The sequence below is a fragment of the Solanum verrucosum genome, unplaced genomic scaffold (assembly GCF_900185275.1).
Source record: "Solanum verrucosum unplaced genomic scaffold, falcon-dt-bn FXZP01000117.1, whole genome shotgun sequence".
NCBI lineage: Eukaryota > Viridiplantae > Streptophyta > Magnoliopsida > Solanales > Solanaceae > Solanum > Solanum verrucosum.
In genome coordinates this window covers 2,238,394-2,253,852 of record NW_026020014.1, presented here as the reverse complement: position 1 = coordinate 2,253,852, position 15,459 = coordinate 2,238,394, and the positions used below count along the sequence as shown (strand labels likewise).

The following is a 15,459-nucleotide window of genomic DNA, read 5'->3' as shown; positions in this document are numbered from 1 at the left end:
CGTCCAACGGGAAGACAACTCGTATAGGCTTATTTTTAATTAGATACCAAGCCATATATATCTTTTAAAGTAATTAGTAGTCAGTGTTTTGACAGGTTCGTCTCTCGAATTGGTCTTGTCTTTCCAACAGTGTAATTTTGGGCAATATTGACTTTAAACCATTCTTTTATATTTATTATTCTTTTTCCATCTCGATGATGTTTGGAGTTGAGAAGTGCCTTGGAAGATGAATGATGTCCAACAAAGAAAAGAGTAAAACAAGAGATAAACCATTGCTTACCATATAAGAAATCATCTTTGAGTTTAGTCATTTTTCCTCTCATTATTTTTAATGAGAAACCAGATAGAACAAATTATGATAATAATAATAATAATAATAATAATAATAGGACCTACCTCCCTGCCAAATTACTCCCTCTTCTGTTTGATAAAAAATAACAAAACAATGATTATATGGCCTACCTCCCTGTCATACAGAAAATGTTATGATTAAATTCAACTCTCAAACATTTTGATAGTACATGCCAATATTGTATTTAAGAACACACCTTACGTATGTAGATCAGTAGATGTATTTGTAGATCTGCAATTTATGTGCAAACACATACATAATTAAAAAGTTCCTGATTAACAATTGACACCCAAAAACCCTTCGTAGGTATTCACAATTGAGGAATTACAATTCAAAATCGAAGTCCTAACATATTCTTCGTTCAAGGATATATCCATAATGAGTATTTATGGAATCTTTCATATCTTTTCTTGAACCCTTTTATTTGAAAACGAATAATTGATGTTCATGTGACGAATAAAAGAGTGTGATAGTTCTTTTATAAAATACTAACATGTAGTAAAATATTAAATAATAGTAGTAACTCAGTTAATTTTACACCAAAATATTAGTACGTTAATTTTAATGTCAAAATAATATCAAGTATTTGTAAAGCAATTTTTTAAAAGGAGTGGTGAGTTGTCAAGGGGAATTGGAAAGTTAAAACGAAAGAAGGTAAGATTTAAGAAAGAGAAAATTGGGTGGCGTGGGTAAGCTGGCGATTAGCGAACCAACAACGCAATCAAACAAACAAACTCTCCTTTTCTTTTCTTTTTTCTCTCTTTCTACAACTAATCTCCTCTTCTTTCGTCAATCATTTTCAGCCATGGCGATGGCGATAACAATCCTCACCTTAGGATTAGATCTACCCTTTTGATTTTCTTACGTGTTCCCTATTTTTGCTGTATATTTCAACCCTAAACATCCGCCATTAGATTCACTCATGGCTTCCGTCAAATCCTCTCGTTCAAGAGCTCATGCGGTCACTCAGTCTAAAGGACTCAACAAGGATACCGGCCCCAAGCTCGAAGAAAATCTCAACGACTTCAAATCCGACAATTTCGATGCTGATGCCTATGTCCAGTCCAAATGTCATTCTCTCAGCGAGAAGGTCCAATTTCCTTAATTACCTCTTCTTTTTTCTTTTTTTTTTATAATTTGGTGCTCAATTTCACCTGAAAATTATCCACGTGTGATTTATCCAAAAAAATTATTGAGTTTTCTTAGTTTTACTCGATCGGAAGGGTTAGGATTATGAATTTACTATCAGATATAGGATTGATAATTAAATGGAAGACAGCCAATTGATGAAGATCACTCATGTTTTTAACTTAATGTTGAACTCACTTTACCTGCATCACTTAGATATATTTGAAGTTCGTATTGGAGTTCTGTACAATTCCTTGATTTCAATATTAACTCATTTTAATTAGTAGATGTCATCTCAGTATCCTCAATTATTTACAATTATGGTAATGATGATTGCCAATTTCAGCCCTTCTACAGAATTTACTACGACTTGTTGCATGAATCGTGGTTATATGGAAAATGTTGTAAACAATTGAGGAGTTTACTTTCCTCGTAGCTCCATAACTTAAGAAAAAAGATTTTTTTTAAAAAAAAAGGAAATTGGTAAAAGAAGAGGCTTTTTCTTAGTCTGTAAGTTGTTTGGAGAGAAAAAGAGTGACAGGAACCATTGAAGCATTATCAGTTCTCATAAATCTCCCTTCTTGTTATGCACATTAGACGTCATTTCATTTTGGGGAGGTGGAGAGGAGGGAAATGATTCAACCAGTGTTATCAAAAGCAAAAAGCGAAAAAAAACTCTTTAAGGTCTGTTGGGCTTTAAGTGCAAAGGGCAAATAAAACACGAGAAAAAGGCATGAAGGGAGAAAAAATATAGAAATATGTATTTTTAGTCCAAAACTATCAATTATATGAATGACAGATACATGAATAAAGAAATAAAAAGAAAATTACGGTAAAGTGAAAAATCAATGAGGTCAATGAAGTGAGTGAGAATCATGAGGTCTCAGTTCAAATTTTAGCGGAGACAAAAAAACACTAGGTGATTTCTTCCTATCTGTGCTAGCCTTGATGGATAGAGTTACCCGGTATCTATTGCTGGTGGGAGGTGGTAGGTATTCTGTCGAATTAGTCGAGGTGCGTGCAAGCTGGCCTGGACACCGCGGTTATAAAAAAAGAAGTGAAATATCAATTGTTTAGTGTCGTCTCTTCTGAAGAGGCTCATTGACAAGGAAACGTATGCCTTAGAACCTTGATAACAACATTGAAGTGCACATTAGCAAGGGGAAATGCTCAACACGTTTTGAGCCTCATTTCAAGGCTTAAGCGCGCTTTTGACAATACTGGTTTCAATGTGAATCTTTACAGGGGTATAATATAATCCCTTAGTGCATTTTGTGTGGGGAACGAGGCTGAATGAGTTGGTATTGGAGACCAATTCCATCATCCTGTTTTTGGATGCAAAAAAGTATGCAAGGATGAGTCATCTCAAAACCTTTAATCCCAGTGTCACTATTTAATACCGAAGGAGGTTGTATCAATAGCCAGGGGATGAGAGTCTTACTGTATTGGAACTTAAAAAGAGTGATAACCCATAATTTTAATGACCAAATTGTAGGCCTTTTATTTAACGAAACGTTTATTCAATTAGACAAACTCGCAAGTTTCTTTTTAATAAGTAAACTAGTTTTGTATAGAGACATTCCATTTCAGTTCCTCAAAAAAATAAGTAAACTAGTTTTCTTCACAGAATATCGCAGCACCAAGAGGGTACTGATGGTATGCAAAATATAGCTAGCTTATCTCTTGTATGTATGTAAGGAGTATATGAAGTCCAAGACTATATCTGGATCATTCGGCATTCATCCTTCCACAAATCTTTAAGTACTGTTGATACCTGGTTTTTGTGAAACAAAATATGTTCACTCTCCCTCTCTAAAAACATCCACGATGTCTTTCTAATCATGCTATTCAAAACATACAGAAATGAATAGTCTTCCTATTTGTTTGTCCCTGTATTTGGACATTGTTTTTCAAATTTCCAGGCAGGCAGGCACTACCACTTTTCCAATTTATGGATTCGTTTTTAGGGTTTTATTTCCCACTACATTCTTTTTCTTTTTAAATTTTTTTCTTGCATTACCAAAATATTCTTAATTAGAAAAGCCTTATGATGGTTAGTAATTAGTTACTTTTAGTAACCAATAAAAAAATAGTTAATTTTAGTAACTGATGGCACTATATGTGTTTTTGGTTTTATAATTAATAAATTAAGTGAATTAAAAACTAGATTTCATTTTTCCACAACATTTGGTCAATTGTTTTTGATCAAAATATTCATTAATAATGAGCCAAATACATGACATGATTAGATATTCTGATCCAGAGTTTCATTTTTTTTTTTTGTTAATCAAACATATGTAAAAGATCTTATCCGAAGATTACTTACCCAATGGCTCATCCAAGGCGAGGATGACCCATCCAAGGCGAGAATGACTAATCTGGAGATGTTCAATCAGGAATTTTTAGACATGAGCCAAAACATGCTCTTATTATGAATCAAAAAACAAGCAGTTGCACTATTACTTATTATTGCTACTAATTTTCAAATTCTACCTTTCTCCACCTACCTCCTTGCTTCCACCTATATTCCCTATTCTATGTTGGAGGAGCAATGCCACAAGTTACAATACCCCTTGCTACTATGATAAATTTCATTAGCACCGTTTAATGAGTACCACTCTTAGTTTTGAAACATACTCTGAATGTTGTACCTTCCACAAGACATAGATCAGTGCTGAGTCAGCTCCTTATTTTAAAGTAGCAATGCTGTTGCTGCTGGTTATGACACTCATTTCTGGTATCATAACTTCCACTAGCATCTTAATGTGCATGACACTTGTTTTGGAAAATGCCTGAAGTCTGTTCCTGCCACAAAGATATATAGCTTCTGACTCAGCTTCATAATGCATTTTCAAACTTCTCAGTTTTTGTTTTGTCCAGTCAGACCACATCTAGATTCTAGAGAGTTGGGACTATAGGTAGTTGCAGTTGACAAGTTGAACACAACCATATATCTGGAAAAGTGAGAGATAGGGATGACAAATACTTCCAGAAGCTACTTTCCCTCTACCAGATGTTAATTGCTCTTTTTCTTTCGTGGTCGTAATATGGAGGAATGAATATTTGAGATTAGGGGAACAACTAATTCTCGGGATCTTTTAGGCTTTAAGCTTTGGGAGGGGATTCGGCTCACTTGACTAAATTGTTCTGTGATCTGAATATGGTTTTAACTTCGAATTCATATTTGGGCATCCATGTTTTTCGCCTTGGCGTTTTAAATTATTGGGCAATGAATGTGGTGAGTTGTTGATAGAAGTTTCCATCAATTTGCAGGAAATAAGGCAGCTGTGCTCTTATCTATTGGAACTGAAAAGGGCTTCTGCTGAGGAAATGCGCAGAAGTGTCTATGCCAATTATACAGCTTTCATTCGGTGAGTCCTTTATATAGCAGCTACGGACCTATCGTCCCAAACTGAAAACGCCTATGAAATAAGAGAAGCTTCCCATTGAGAATGATAGTTTGACCTGCTACTGCCTTTTCAAACTGTATTATATTCTTTATCTATTGTGTATGACAGACTGATAGCTTTAACTGTTGGGTGTGGTCAGTGCTTACTTGTTTTGTATTTCATTTACTTGCAGCACATCAAAAGAGATATCAGATTTGGAGGGTGAACTGTCATCCATGAAAAACTTGCTATCTACTCAAGCAACTTTAATTCATGGTTTAGCTGAGGGAGTTCATATTGATTCTTTGTCTGATGTTCCCGAGTCCACATCTGATAGCTCTCCTACTGATGACGTTAGGGAGCCTTCAGACCTGGAAAAGTGGCTTACGGAGTTTCCTGATCACCTAGATGTTCTATTAGCTGAAAGGAGAGTAGATGAAGCCTTGTTGAGTCTTGATGAAGGAGAGCGCGTAGCATCTGAAGCAAAAGAGAAGAAAACGTTAGGTCATGCTGTGCTGTTGTCACTACAAACTGCCATTGCTGAACGTAGGCAAAATCTGGCTGATCAGCTTGCTGAAATTGCCTGTCAACCTTCTACTCGTGGTGCAGAGCTTCGTGCTGCTATTTCAGCTCTTAAAAAGCTTGGGGATGGCCCCCGTGCTCATAGTTTGCTCCTTAATGCACATTACCAGAAATACCAATTCAACATGAAAAATCTTCGTCCATCTAGCACCTCTTATGGAGGAGCTTATACTGCCGCCCTTTCACAGCTCGTATTCTCTGGCATTGCTCAAGCAGCCACCGATTCATTGGCTATTTTTGGTAAAGAGCCAGCTTATACATCCGAACTAGTGATGTGGTCTACTAAGCAGACAGAGGCATTTGCACTTTTGGTCAAAAGACATGCATTAACTTCATCAGCAGCTGCTGGTGGCTTACGTGCGGCTGCAGAATGTGTTCAAATAGCTTTAGGACACTGTTCCTTGTTGGAAGCTCGTGGACTTGCACTTTGTCCTGTGCTTCTGAAGCTTTTTAGACCAAGTGTTGAGCAAGCGTTAGACGCCAACTTAAAACGAATTGAAGAAAGCACTGCTGCTTTGGCAGCTGCTGATGATTGGGAACTCACATATCCACCGTCTGTTACACGCACATCCGGTAGGTCAGCCGGTGCTGTTCTTGGTTCTACAGGGGCATATCAGCATAAACTTTCAAGTAGTGCGCACCGATTCAATTTGATGGTTCAGGTAATGTCATTGTCACAGAATTAGTGACCTGATAAAGATAAATGTGTAATATCTCCACCAGAAGCACCTGCTATTTGTGTCAATATACACAACGACGTACTTTAGGCGCCTTCCCTGCTGCACTCTTGCTTACTTTACTTTTCAACACCTTTGGTTTCCACCATTCATAGTTGTTATGTCTGTTTTTAGTTCTTTATATCGTTTTGAAAGATATTTGAAGATTGCGAGTGAAGCAGATATGCCCTTTTGTCCTCCATCATGTGCTTAAATATGTCAGCATAAAAGTATTATTCAGCTTTTCAGAAGACAATCTTTGTCGTCTACCTTTTTAATCTGGTAGTTAGTGGTGTTTGAGTGTACTTACGTCATTAGAAGCACCAGATCTTCCTCAATATGGTCATGGCATGACATACATTCAACATGAAACGTTGTAAGAACATGTCTCTCCTCTTACCATCTCCAGAATATAGATCTGAATTACTTAAACCTTGTATATGCCAACCTTTCCTGTTTATGCAATGCATTTCTTTCTCAACTCTGTTACTGCTTGGCTGTAGATGATCAACACAGATGATTAGCTAGATCTTACTTTGTTATATCAAAACAATGTTCTTGTAATTGTTTTTATTGGTTACAGTTACTTGAGTGAGTGTTAATCTGTTACTTATCAAATTTATTTCTCTTTGCAGCATGAAACCTGCATTCAATGTTTTTAAGCAATCATTTTGTGTATTACGTTGCAAATGGCCCTGATGTCTTTTACTTAATTTAGTTTGCTACGTTCCTACTGCTTATCTAGGATTTCTTTGAGGACGTGGGGCCATTGCTAAGTATGCAGTTGGGAGGGAAAGCTTTGGAAGGTCTATTTCAAGTGTTTAATACTTATGTGAACACTCTTGTAAGAGCATTACCTGGCTCCATGGAGGAGGAAGCCAGCTTTGAAGATTCTGGGAATAAAATTGTTAGAATGGCCGAGACTGAAGCTCAACAAATTGCTTTGCTTGCAAATGCATCTTTATTGGCGGATGAACTACTGCCACGTGCAGGTATGAAGCTTGCTCCCTTGGCTAATCAAAAGGATGATCTTCAACGAAGAGCTTCAGATAGGCAAACCCGTCACCCTGAGCAAAGGGAATGGAAAAAGCGTCTGGTGAACTCGGTCGACCGATTAAAGGATAGCTTTTGTCAACAACATGCCCTGGATCTTATTTTCACTGAGGAAGGGGACAGCCATCTCACTGCAGAAATGTATATAAACATGGAGGGAAATGCAGATGAGATGGAATGGTCCCCTTCTCTAATATTCCAGGTGCAGTTTCTCTTCCTGTGTTTCCCTTGCTAGCACTATGAGTCATTAAGTTGTTCAACTACTAAGTGTGCTGAAATACTGATGTCTTTATTATGTGTTAGTTCCTGCAGCATTAGAATTTGCACTTGCCTCTTAGACTCTTAGCAAACATGAGTATTTTTTATACTTAAAAAACCGTGTAAGAGCTTAGATCTTCATATTTATAGATACTTCATTATTAACACTAAGGGGTCGTTTGGTGTGATGGATAAGAAAAAATAATCCCGGGATAAGTTTTTAGTACCCTTCAATTCTTTGTTTGGTTACAAAGTGTGGGATAACTTATCCTATGATTAATAATTATGATTGAGATAAGTTATCCCTACTTGTGGGTGGAATACTAATCCTAGGATAACTTATCCTGGGATAAAAATGTAGAATAACAAAAGTACCCCCTTAAACCCTCTTTTATAAACAAATAACTTATTCTTAGATATTATGTCATGCATTTTATTTGAATATGACAAACCAAACAATCAATAAAAAATAATCTTAGCATAACTAATCCTATCATAACTAATCCCAACATAACTTGTCTTCAAACCAAACGACCCCTGAGAGAACAATGTAAGAGTTGAGATCTTGGTTTCCTGGGTACTTAATTATTAACAATAGGATAAGCTGTTGTGATATGAGCACCACTTTTTCCTAGTATCTGTTTGTCTTTTGTTTGTATGATTGTGATTTCAATTTGATTAATGTTTTGGTTTGGTTTTTCTCGAATTTCAGTGGTTGTTTCTGTTTAGACATGATCAACTGTGTATGGTTAATCTATGTATATTGCGATTTTCCAGGAACTTTATGTCAAACTAAACAGAATGGCTGCCATAGCTGCTGATATGTTTGTAGGAAGGGAAAGATTTGCAATGTTGTTGTTGATGAGGCTTACAGAAACTGTTATCTTGTGGCTTTCACAAGATCAGAGCTTTTGGGATGACATAGAGGAAGGACCAAGGCCATTGGGTCATCTTGGTCTTCAGCAGGTTTGTAGTTACTGGTATCCACTAATCTTGTTTTTCTCTCCACTGCCAATATGTTTGTAACTTTATGTTTATATTGAACTTTTTGTAGGTCTATTTGGATATGAAGTTTGTCACATGCTTTGCTTCGCAAGGACGCTACTTATCTAGAAATTTGCTTCGGGTTGTCAATGACATAATCTCTAAAGCAATGTCAGCCTTTGCTGCAACAGGGATGGATCCATATAGGTATAAACTCTCTCAATTTTACCGAATTCTTATCTGACTGTGAGTACATTTTGCAATGCATTAAAGGGTCGTTTTGTTTGGTACATCAGAAGAAATAATCACAATGCTCTGTTTATTAGTACTGTGATTTGTGGTATATAGCTTTGCATTAAGGGTGTTGCTGCTTCAACCTAATACTTACAGAGTGAAATCCTAATAGTTTGTACATCTGTATGATTTTCATGCCTTGGCTTAACTGTGGACATTGGTGCAGTGTTCTCCGTGAGGATGAATGGTTTACTGAAATTGCTCAAGATGCTATGGAGAAGCTGAGTGGAAAGCCCAAAGTTGCTAATGGGGAAAGGGACCTGAACAGTCCAACTGCCTCTGTCTCAGCCCAATCTATGTCCTCTGTCAGATCTCACGGGAGTTATTGATGTATAATTAATTTTACTGTTGTAAAATATGTGATGAAAAGGTTGATCTGGACTTGGTTAGAAAATGTATTGATAGAAAGCTTCCGTTGGCAAATTTGTAGATTGTGGTGGATGGTAGTGGATTTAGGAAATTCTTTGTAGTGTTCCTGAGGCAAGTATTTGGAATTTGTATATCTTGATTTTATTATTTGATCTCTAATCCAAAGACGGTTTGTCTCTTGTATATGTTCCCTTACTATCCATTCCAGTTGGTAATATGAGATGGAAGCCCCTATGGCTATGAACAGTCGTCTTCCTTTTCTATCCAGATTAAGCCTTAATGATGTAATTGTCATAGCGAAGATAGTATGATCTCTCTTTTAATTGCTGCAGTGGTGTCATCAACTACAACTGCTGGTTTGTACACATATTCTCCATTGCCGATGGGGTTTGAGGTCAATTATAGGTAACTTAACTGATGAGGTGGTGAGAATTGTTCAGAATCAAATAAAGCTACCGATTACATAATACTCTGTCCACAACAAATTAAGCTCTAGTATTTGAAAATAATGTATGTGGAAGTAATATGTGATTCTAGACACGTGTCGTCAGAAGAAAACAAAAATGGAGTTTTATGCATGATCTATTTAATCTCTCTCCCCTGACATGCAAGTTCTTGTTTGTACGCGAATGAGGACGAACTATTTAATAGTCGGCTTTTTAAATGTCAAATTAATAGACTTTTTATCAATCAATGCCACCAGAAGTAGGGTACTAAAAAATTCAAGCGATTGCTGGCTTGTGTTGTGAGGGACGAATTGCTCCACCGTAGGTAAGAATTGATTTGGTCGTGTCTTGGTAGGTGTCTCTATGATGTTGAAATGTGTGTCTGTTTGTTATACCCTTACTCTCAATTAGTTGTTTAAATTTTTTAATTTGGGGGTCAACTTTGAAGCCTAATTTCCCAGTCATTTACTTCAGTGTTTGCCTTGGCACCCAACAAGTCCAGATTCTTTACTTAATTCATCAATATACAATTCTATCTTCCACAGTCAAATTACACTACCAGGCCAAGAATAGAAATAATGGTCCTAGTCTGAATCTTCACCAGTTAGTTGTGTACTTGCATACCCGAGTCTTCAAAATTAGTGTATTTCTTTTTATATGTTTTCAATTTACACAAGTATACTCATCTTAAACCTCTTAACATTTCCTATTTGAAGAAACTGCATTATAGTACTTAATACATTTTAAAAAGGAACAACCTAACTGTAAGGTATCTTGTCATCTAATTATTGAAAGCAAGCATGGACTTTTACCAAGTCAACTCCCATATCCACCCCCTAACTACCTAATAATTTTTTTAATTTGTGATATATGGAATAGTTTGAAACGTCTGGACCAATCAATTCAGGTGTTGTCATCAAGCATTGGAGGAGATGAAATTGATCCTACTATTCTCCATCTCACTCTGGATATGCTCCTCTTTCAGCAATTCACAGAGGAACTTCCAGAATCGCACTTCCAACTTCCAAGTTGGCGTGATTCTTGATTTGGAGTCAATGGTCGGAAGCATGGGACTAAGTTGCATGTCCATGGCGCTCTCTGATTTCTATTCGGTTCATAGAAACTACTCGACGAGGCTTTCTCTTCATGTTAGGGACTCTCGAGGACAAGTCATTGAAGCAGCTGCCGCTGGTACATAAACCTTCAGATCCCCTATTCCATGCATTGCATATTATGAACACTCACATGCTGAGTTTGTTTTTGATATGTGCAACTGTAGGTAGGAACTAGGAAGTGATCATGTGACACATTCCATTCATCTATGTGTTGTTCCTTGTACCGCGATTATTGTGTTGTCTTGTTGTAGTTTCTGTTATGTTACTAACTTCTGTTTTTGTTCTGATTTGTTGTTTCTTGTACTTCCGTTGCTCCTTGAACCCAGGAGCTATCGGAAATAGACTCTACCTCTAAGGTAAGGGTATGGTCTGCATACACTCTACCCTCTCCAAACCCCTCTTTGTGGAACTACACTAGGTATATTGTTGTTGTTGATGATGATGACTCTGCCTGTAGTTTGATTGCTAAACCTTAGAAGCTCTTCGGATGTATTAGGGTGAGAAATTAATCAAATATTATTTGCCTTGTTGCAGGTCTTGATTTGTTGAAAGATGTCAAGGTAGATGCAATCTTAGGTCCTCAAACATCTGGACAGGCCAACTTTCTGATGGATCTTGGAGACAGAGCTCAGGTCCCCATAATTTCTTTTTCTGCAACAAGCCCTTCTCTTCATACTCAAACTCCTTACTTTGTTCAATCCGCTCAAGGCGATGAAACTCAAGTTGGTGCAATTACTGCCATAGTTAAAGCCTTCCAGTGGAGTCAGGTTGTTATCATAAATGAAGACTCAGAATATGGGAGTGGCATTGTCCCATACTTATCTAATGCATTCCAAAGCGTAAATGCTCATATTTCATACAGAAGTGTATTTCCTGTTTCAGCAAGTGATGATTTTGTTCTCAAAGAGTTATACAAGATGATGACTTTACAGACAAGGGTGTTTGTGGTCCATATGTCATATACTCTTGGTGCCAGACTCTTTCTGAAAGCCAAGGAAATAGGAATGATGGATAAAGGTTATGCCTGGATCATCACCAGTGGACTAACGGATTCAGTCTACTTGATGGATTCCGATGTTGCTGAAGCAATGCAAGGGGTATTAGGTGTGAAACCTCTTATACCAAAATCTAAACAGCTCAACTCTTTCGCCAATAGATTGAAGAAAAGATCCTTAGAGAAAAGTCCTGGCATCGGACCAGCAGATTTGAGCATTTTTGGTCTGTGGGCATATGATACATTGTGGGCACTGGCTATGGCTGCAGAAAGAGTTGGATTAAAAGAGACACCAAAGGCTTTAGGGAATTCAAGTGTTCATCTCAATGTTTCAGACATTTTCAATTTTAAAACGTCAGGAGTCGGCCCACAACTTCTAAAAGCAATGTCAGAGACAAAATTTGAGGGGCTTTCTGGGAAGTTCCACCTTGTAGATGGTAAGATGGAGTCATCATCCTATCAGATAATTAATGTGGTTGGAAGTGGACAGAAGAAAGTCGGAATATGGATTCCATCACATGGAATAAGGAGGGAACTGAACATGAACAGTACCACAACTAATCATACAAACTCCAGGGAATATATCAGGAGTATCATATGGCCTGGTGATTCAACAGTTGTGCCCAAGGGCTGGGAAGTTCCAATGTCTGGTAAAAAATTAAAAATTGGAGTGCCAGTGAAAGCTGGTTTCACAGATTTCATTAGAGTCACAAGGGATGGTCAGGCTAATGCCCACATCAGTGGATTCTACATAGACGTGTTCAAATCTGTCATGGAAGCGTTGCCATATGCTGTGCCATATGAGCTTGTTCCCTTCGAATATCCTGATGGCTCTAGTGCAGGAACTTATAATGATCTTATTCACCAAGTGTTTCTTGGGGTAAGCTAGTCGGACTTAGGTGTCTTCAAGACTATATTTTTCATTACTAACTTCAATCTGCAATGATGCAATGAATGCAGAACTATGATGCTGCAATTGGAGATATAACTATCACAGCGAACAGATCAAAATATGTGGACTTCACGTTGCCATTTGCAGAAGGAGGAGTTCTTACCATTGTGCCAACCACGTACGAAGATGTCAACGATATATGGGCTTTCCTAAAGCCCCTAAAGAAAGAACTCTGGCTCACAAGTATAGCATTATTTTTTCTCACGGGTCTGACAGTCTGGATACTTGAACATAGGGTAAGCTCTGCCTTTCGGGGACCTCCTTCTCAACATGTGGGCATGATCTTCTACTTTCCCTTCTCAACACTAGTATTTGCACACCGTGAGTAGTAACTTAATCTTTCATTTTTTTTATTTTGACATTTTCCTCTATAATAGAGTATAAGACTCATGAATATGTATGTATTATCTGCTTGCATTGTAGGAGAAAAAATAGTGAACAATTTAGCTCGACTGGTTGTAGTGGTATGGATGTTCGTCATACTCATCCTGAGCTCCACTTACACTGCAAGCTTATCCTCAAGATTAACCGTACAAAGGCTTCAACCATCAATCACAGATGTCAGTGAACTCATCAAGAAAAGAGAATTTGTGGGCTGCCAAGAAGGCTCATTCATAGTGGACTTCTTGAAAAAACAAGGATTTGAGGGGTCCAGGATTAGGACATTCACTTCCCCATATGACTGTGATGAAGCCTTGTCTAGAGGAAGTAAAAATGGTGGCATATCAGCATTCTATGACGTCATTCCCTACTCCAAGCTCTTCCTATCCAATCATTGTGACAAATACATGACAGTTGGGCCTACCCATCGCACTGATGGCTTTGCCTTTGTAAGACCTTTTGATCTCCCTTGAGTGAAGTTTTACTATAGGCATGGGCCTCATCGTCCATAGGCTTTGTTTTAAACAAGGCAGCACTAGACAATACAATACATTGATTGTTAACAAACAGTAGCACTATTGGATTTTTATTATTAGGAATGACAAATAAAATTTTAGTATAAAAAAACTAGCTTAAAGAAAAACTAATTAAAAAGCACATGTTTTGATTGATGAGATTTTTACTTCACATATTTGTTTTAGTTCTCTTGCTCAAATAGTTAGTATTTTTCTTCGTTAAAGTTTGTGCTTAAAGCTCCAACAGACATTGACATTTCTCTGTTAGAGCGAATGTGTTTTGTGCTGCAAATGAGTATCTCATGCTACTCCGAAAATCAAACAGGCTTTCCCTAAAGGATCTCCTTTAGTTGCTGATGTGTCTCGTGCGGTCATCGAACTAACAGAGAATGGGAAGATACTGGAAATGGAGCAAAATTGGTTGAGGAATGAACCAACCTGTGCAGGACAAGAAGAGAGTATGAACTCAATCACGATCTCGTTGCAGAGTTTCAAAGGCCTTTTTGCCATCACTGGAGGAGTTACAGCAATATGCCTCCTCGTTTTCATAGCCAGTTACCTCTACAGGTATAGAGATTTCCATGGGAGAATCTCGAATTCACCAATCACAATTTGGTCAAAAGTTGTAGCTATTTGCAGACATTTTGATCAGAGATCTCTATCATCTGGACTGTCACCACAAGATAAACTTCCAGAAGCTACAATTATTTGTTCAGAAAATTCTATCCAACCAACAGATTTGCCAAGAAGTCATGAAATAGTGTCGTTTGCACCAGAAGATGCCAGTGGAGCGATTCATTTGGAAGACATGTCTTCTGCACAACACTCAGGAGTAGTCCATCCATCTGCATAACTGAACTGAACTGAAGATAATTTTCCTTTTTTTCGGCTTCTGTAAAGTACATATTACCAACTAATTGTGCAGTTTTATCATTTCTCACTTGTTAACCTTTTCTGTGCCTCATCTTTCTGATTATAAGGGGATAATGAGAATCGAACGACTGCATTTCGGTCTGGGAATAACTATAAAAAATTACTCTGCCCCCCATATCAAGGAAGTTAAATAGCCAACATAATTTGAAATTAAAACAACATAAAATATCTCAACAACATGAACAAACCAACTAAAATTCATAATTCAAGTTCATCTTAAACAGACAACTTATTTTGCTAAAAGTTAACTAAAACCAAATTTCAACAAAATTACCTCCATCATTCTTGTCAACGTCTTCGCCAACAACGCCAATAATGGAGCACCTGATAAATCAAGACACAATATGATAGTGTCAAGCATTGCTCATTTTTTGTGTTTATTTTTTTTTTCTTTTTTATCACGTCAACATATTCACTTACGTTAATAGTTGTTAGTCTTAATTCTCGTTATTTGAGGTAAAATCTTCGTTGATCATATATACAAATCATTTTAGAATTATTATTTTTTTACTTTGTAAAGAATGATATGGTTGTAGGTCATTACTTTGTTTGTTAAACACCAATAAAATGAATTTAAGTGTATTCAAAATTAATCTATCAACAGACTTTGTTGTTTCGTATCATTTTATAAAAATTATTAATATGCTGACATAAGTAGTTTTAATCTATCCCTTTGGATAATTTTTAAAGTAGAATAAGAATACTATTAAACTAATAATATAATTTGAATCATATGTGTTTGACATGATGTTAAAATAAGCATTGAAGCCTGAAGCATGTGAATATTTTATTGTTAAATAAAATAATTTATATACGTTATAGATTATTGTTTGATTTTATAAAAATAAAAAAATATATTTTATTATCATTTCCTATCGGGTTTATTTGGAAATATTAAAAATAAATAAATAAAAAAGTAATTAAATAACTATAGATTGGGCTTTTGATTATGTAGTTAGTGCTATAAAATAAAGGGAAAGGCACCGTCATTATTCAGT

At 36.7% G+C, this 15,459-nt stretch overlaps 2 protein-coding genes across 2 annotated transcripts; both read left to right on the top strand.

Annotated features, from left to right (window-relative positions):
* The first annotated feature begins 1,003 nt into the window (after positions 1–1,003).
* On the top strand, positions 1,004–9,304 carry LOC125820597 (exocyst complex component EXO84B). Its single transcript, XM_049500005.1, has 7 exons — positions 1,004–1,442; positions 4,754–4,851; positions 5,063–6,113; positions 6,913–7,422; positions 8,256–8,444; positions 8,533–8,669; positions 8,923–9,304. Exons 1-7 carry the CDS (start codon positions 1,275–1,277, stop codon positions 9,083–9,085), a joined length of 2,316 nt encoding a protein of 771 aa, XP_049355962.1. The 5' UTR covers positions 1,004–1,274; the 3' UTR covers positions 9,086–9,304.
* A 128-nt stretch (positions 9,305–9,432) lies between these two features.
* On the top strand, positions 9,433–14,381 carry LOC125820846 (glutamate receptor 2.8-like). The gene is made up of 6 exons (XM_049500283.1): positions 9,433–9,530; positions 10,557–10,762; positions 11,221–12,560; positions 12,641–12,815; positions 13,056–13,462; positions 13,854–14,381. Exons 1-6 carry the CDS (start codon positions 9,433–9,435, stop codon positions 14,379–14,381), a joined length of 2,754 nt encoding a protein of 917 aa, XP_049356240.1.
* The last annotated feature ends 1,078 nt before the right edge of the window (positions 14,382–15,459 follow it).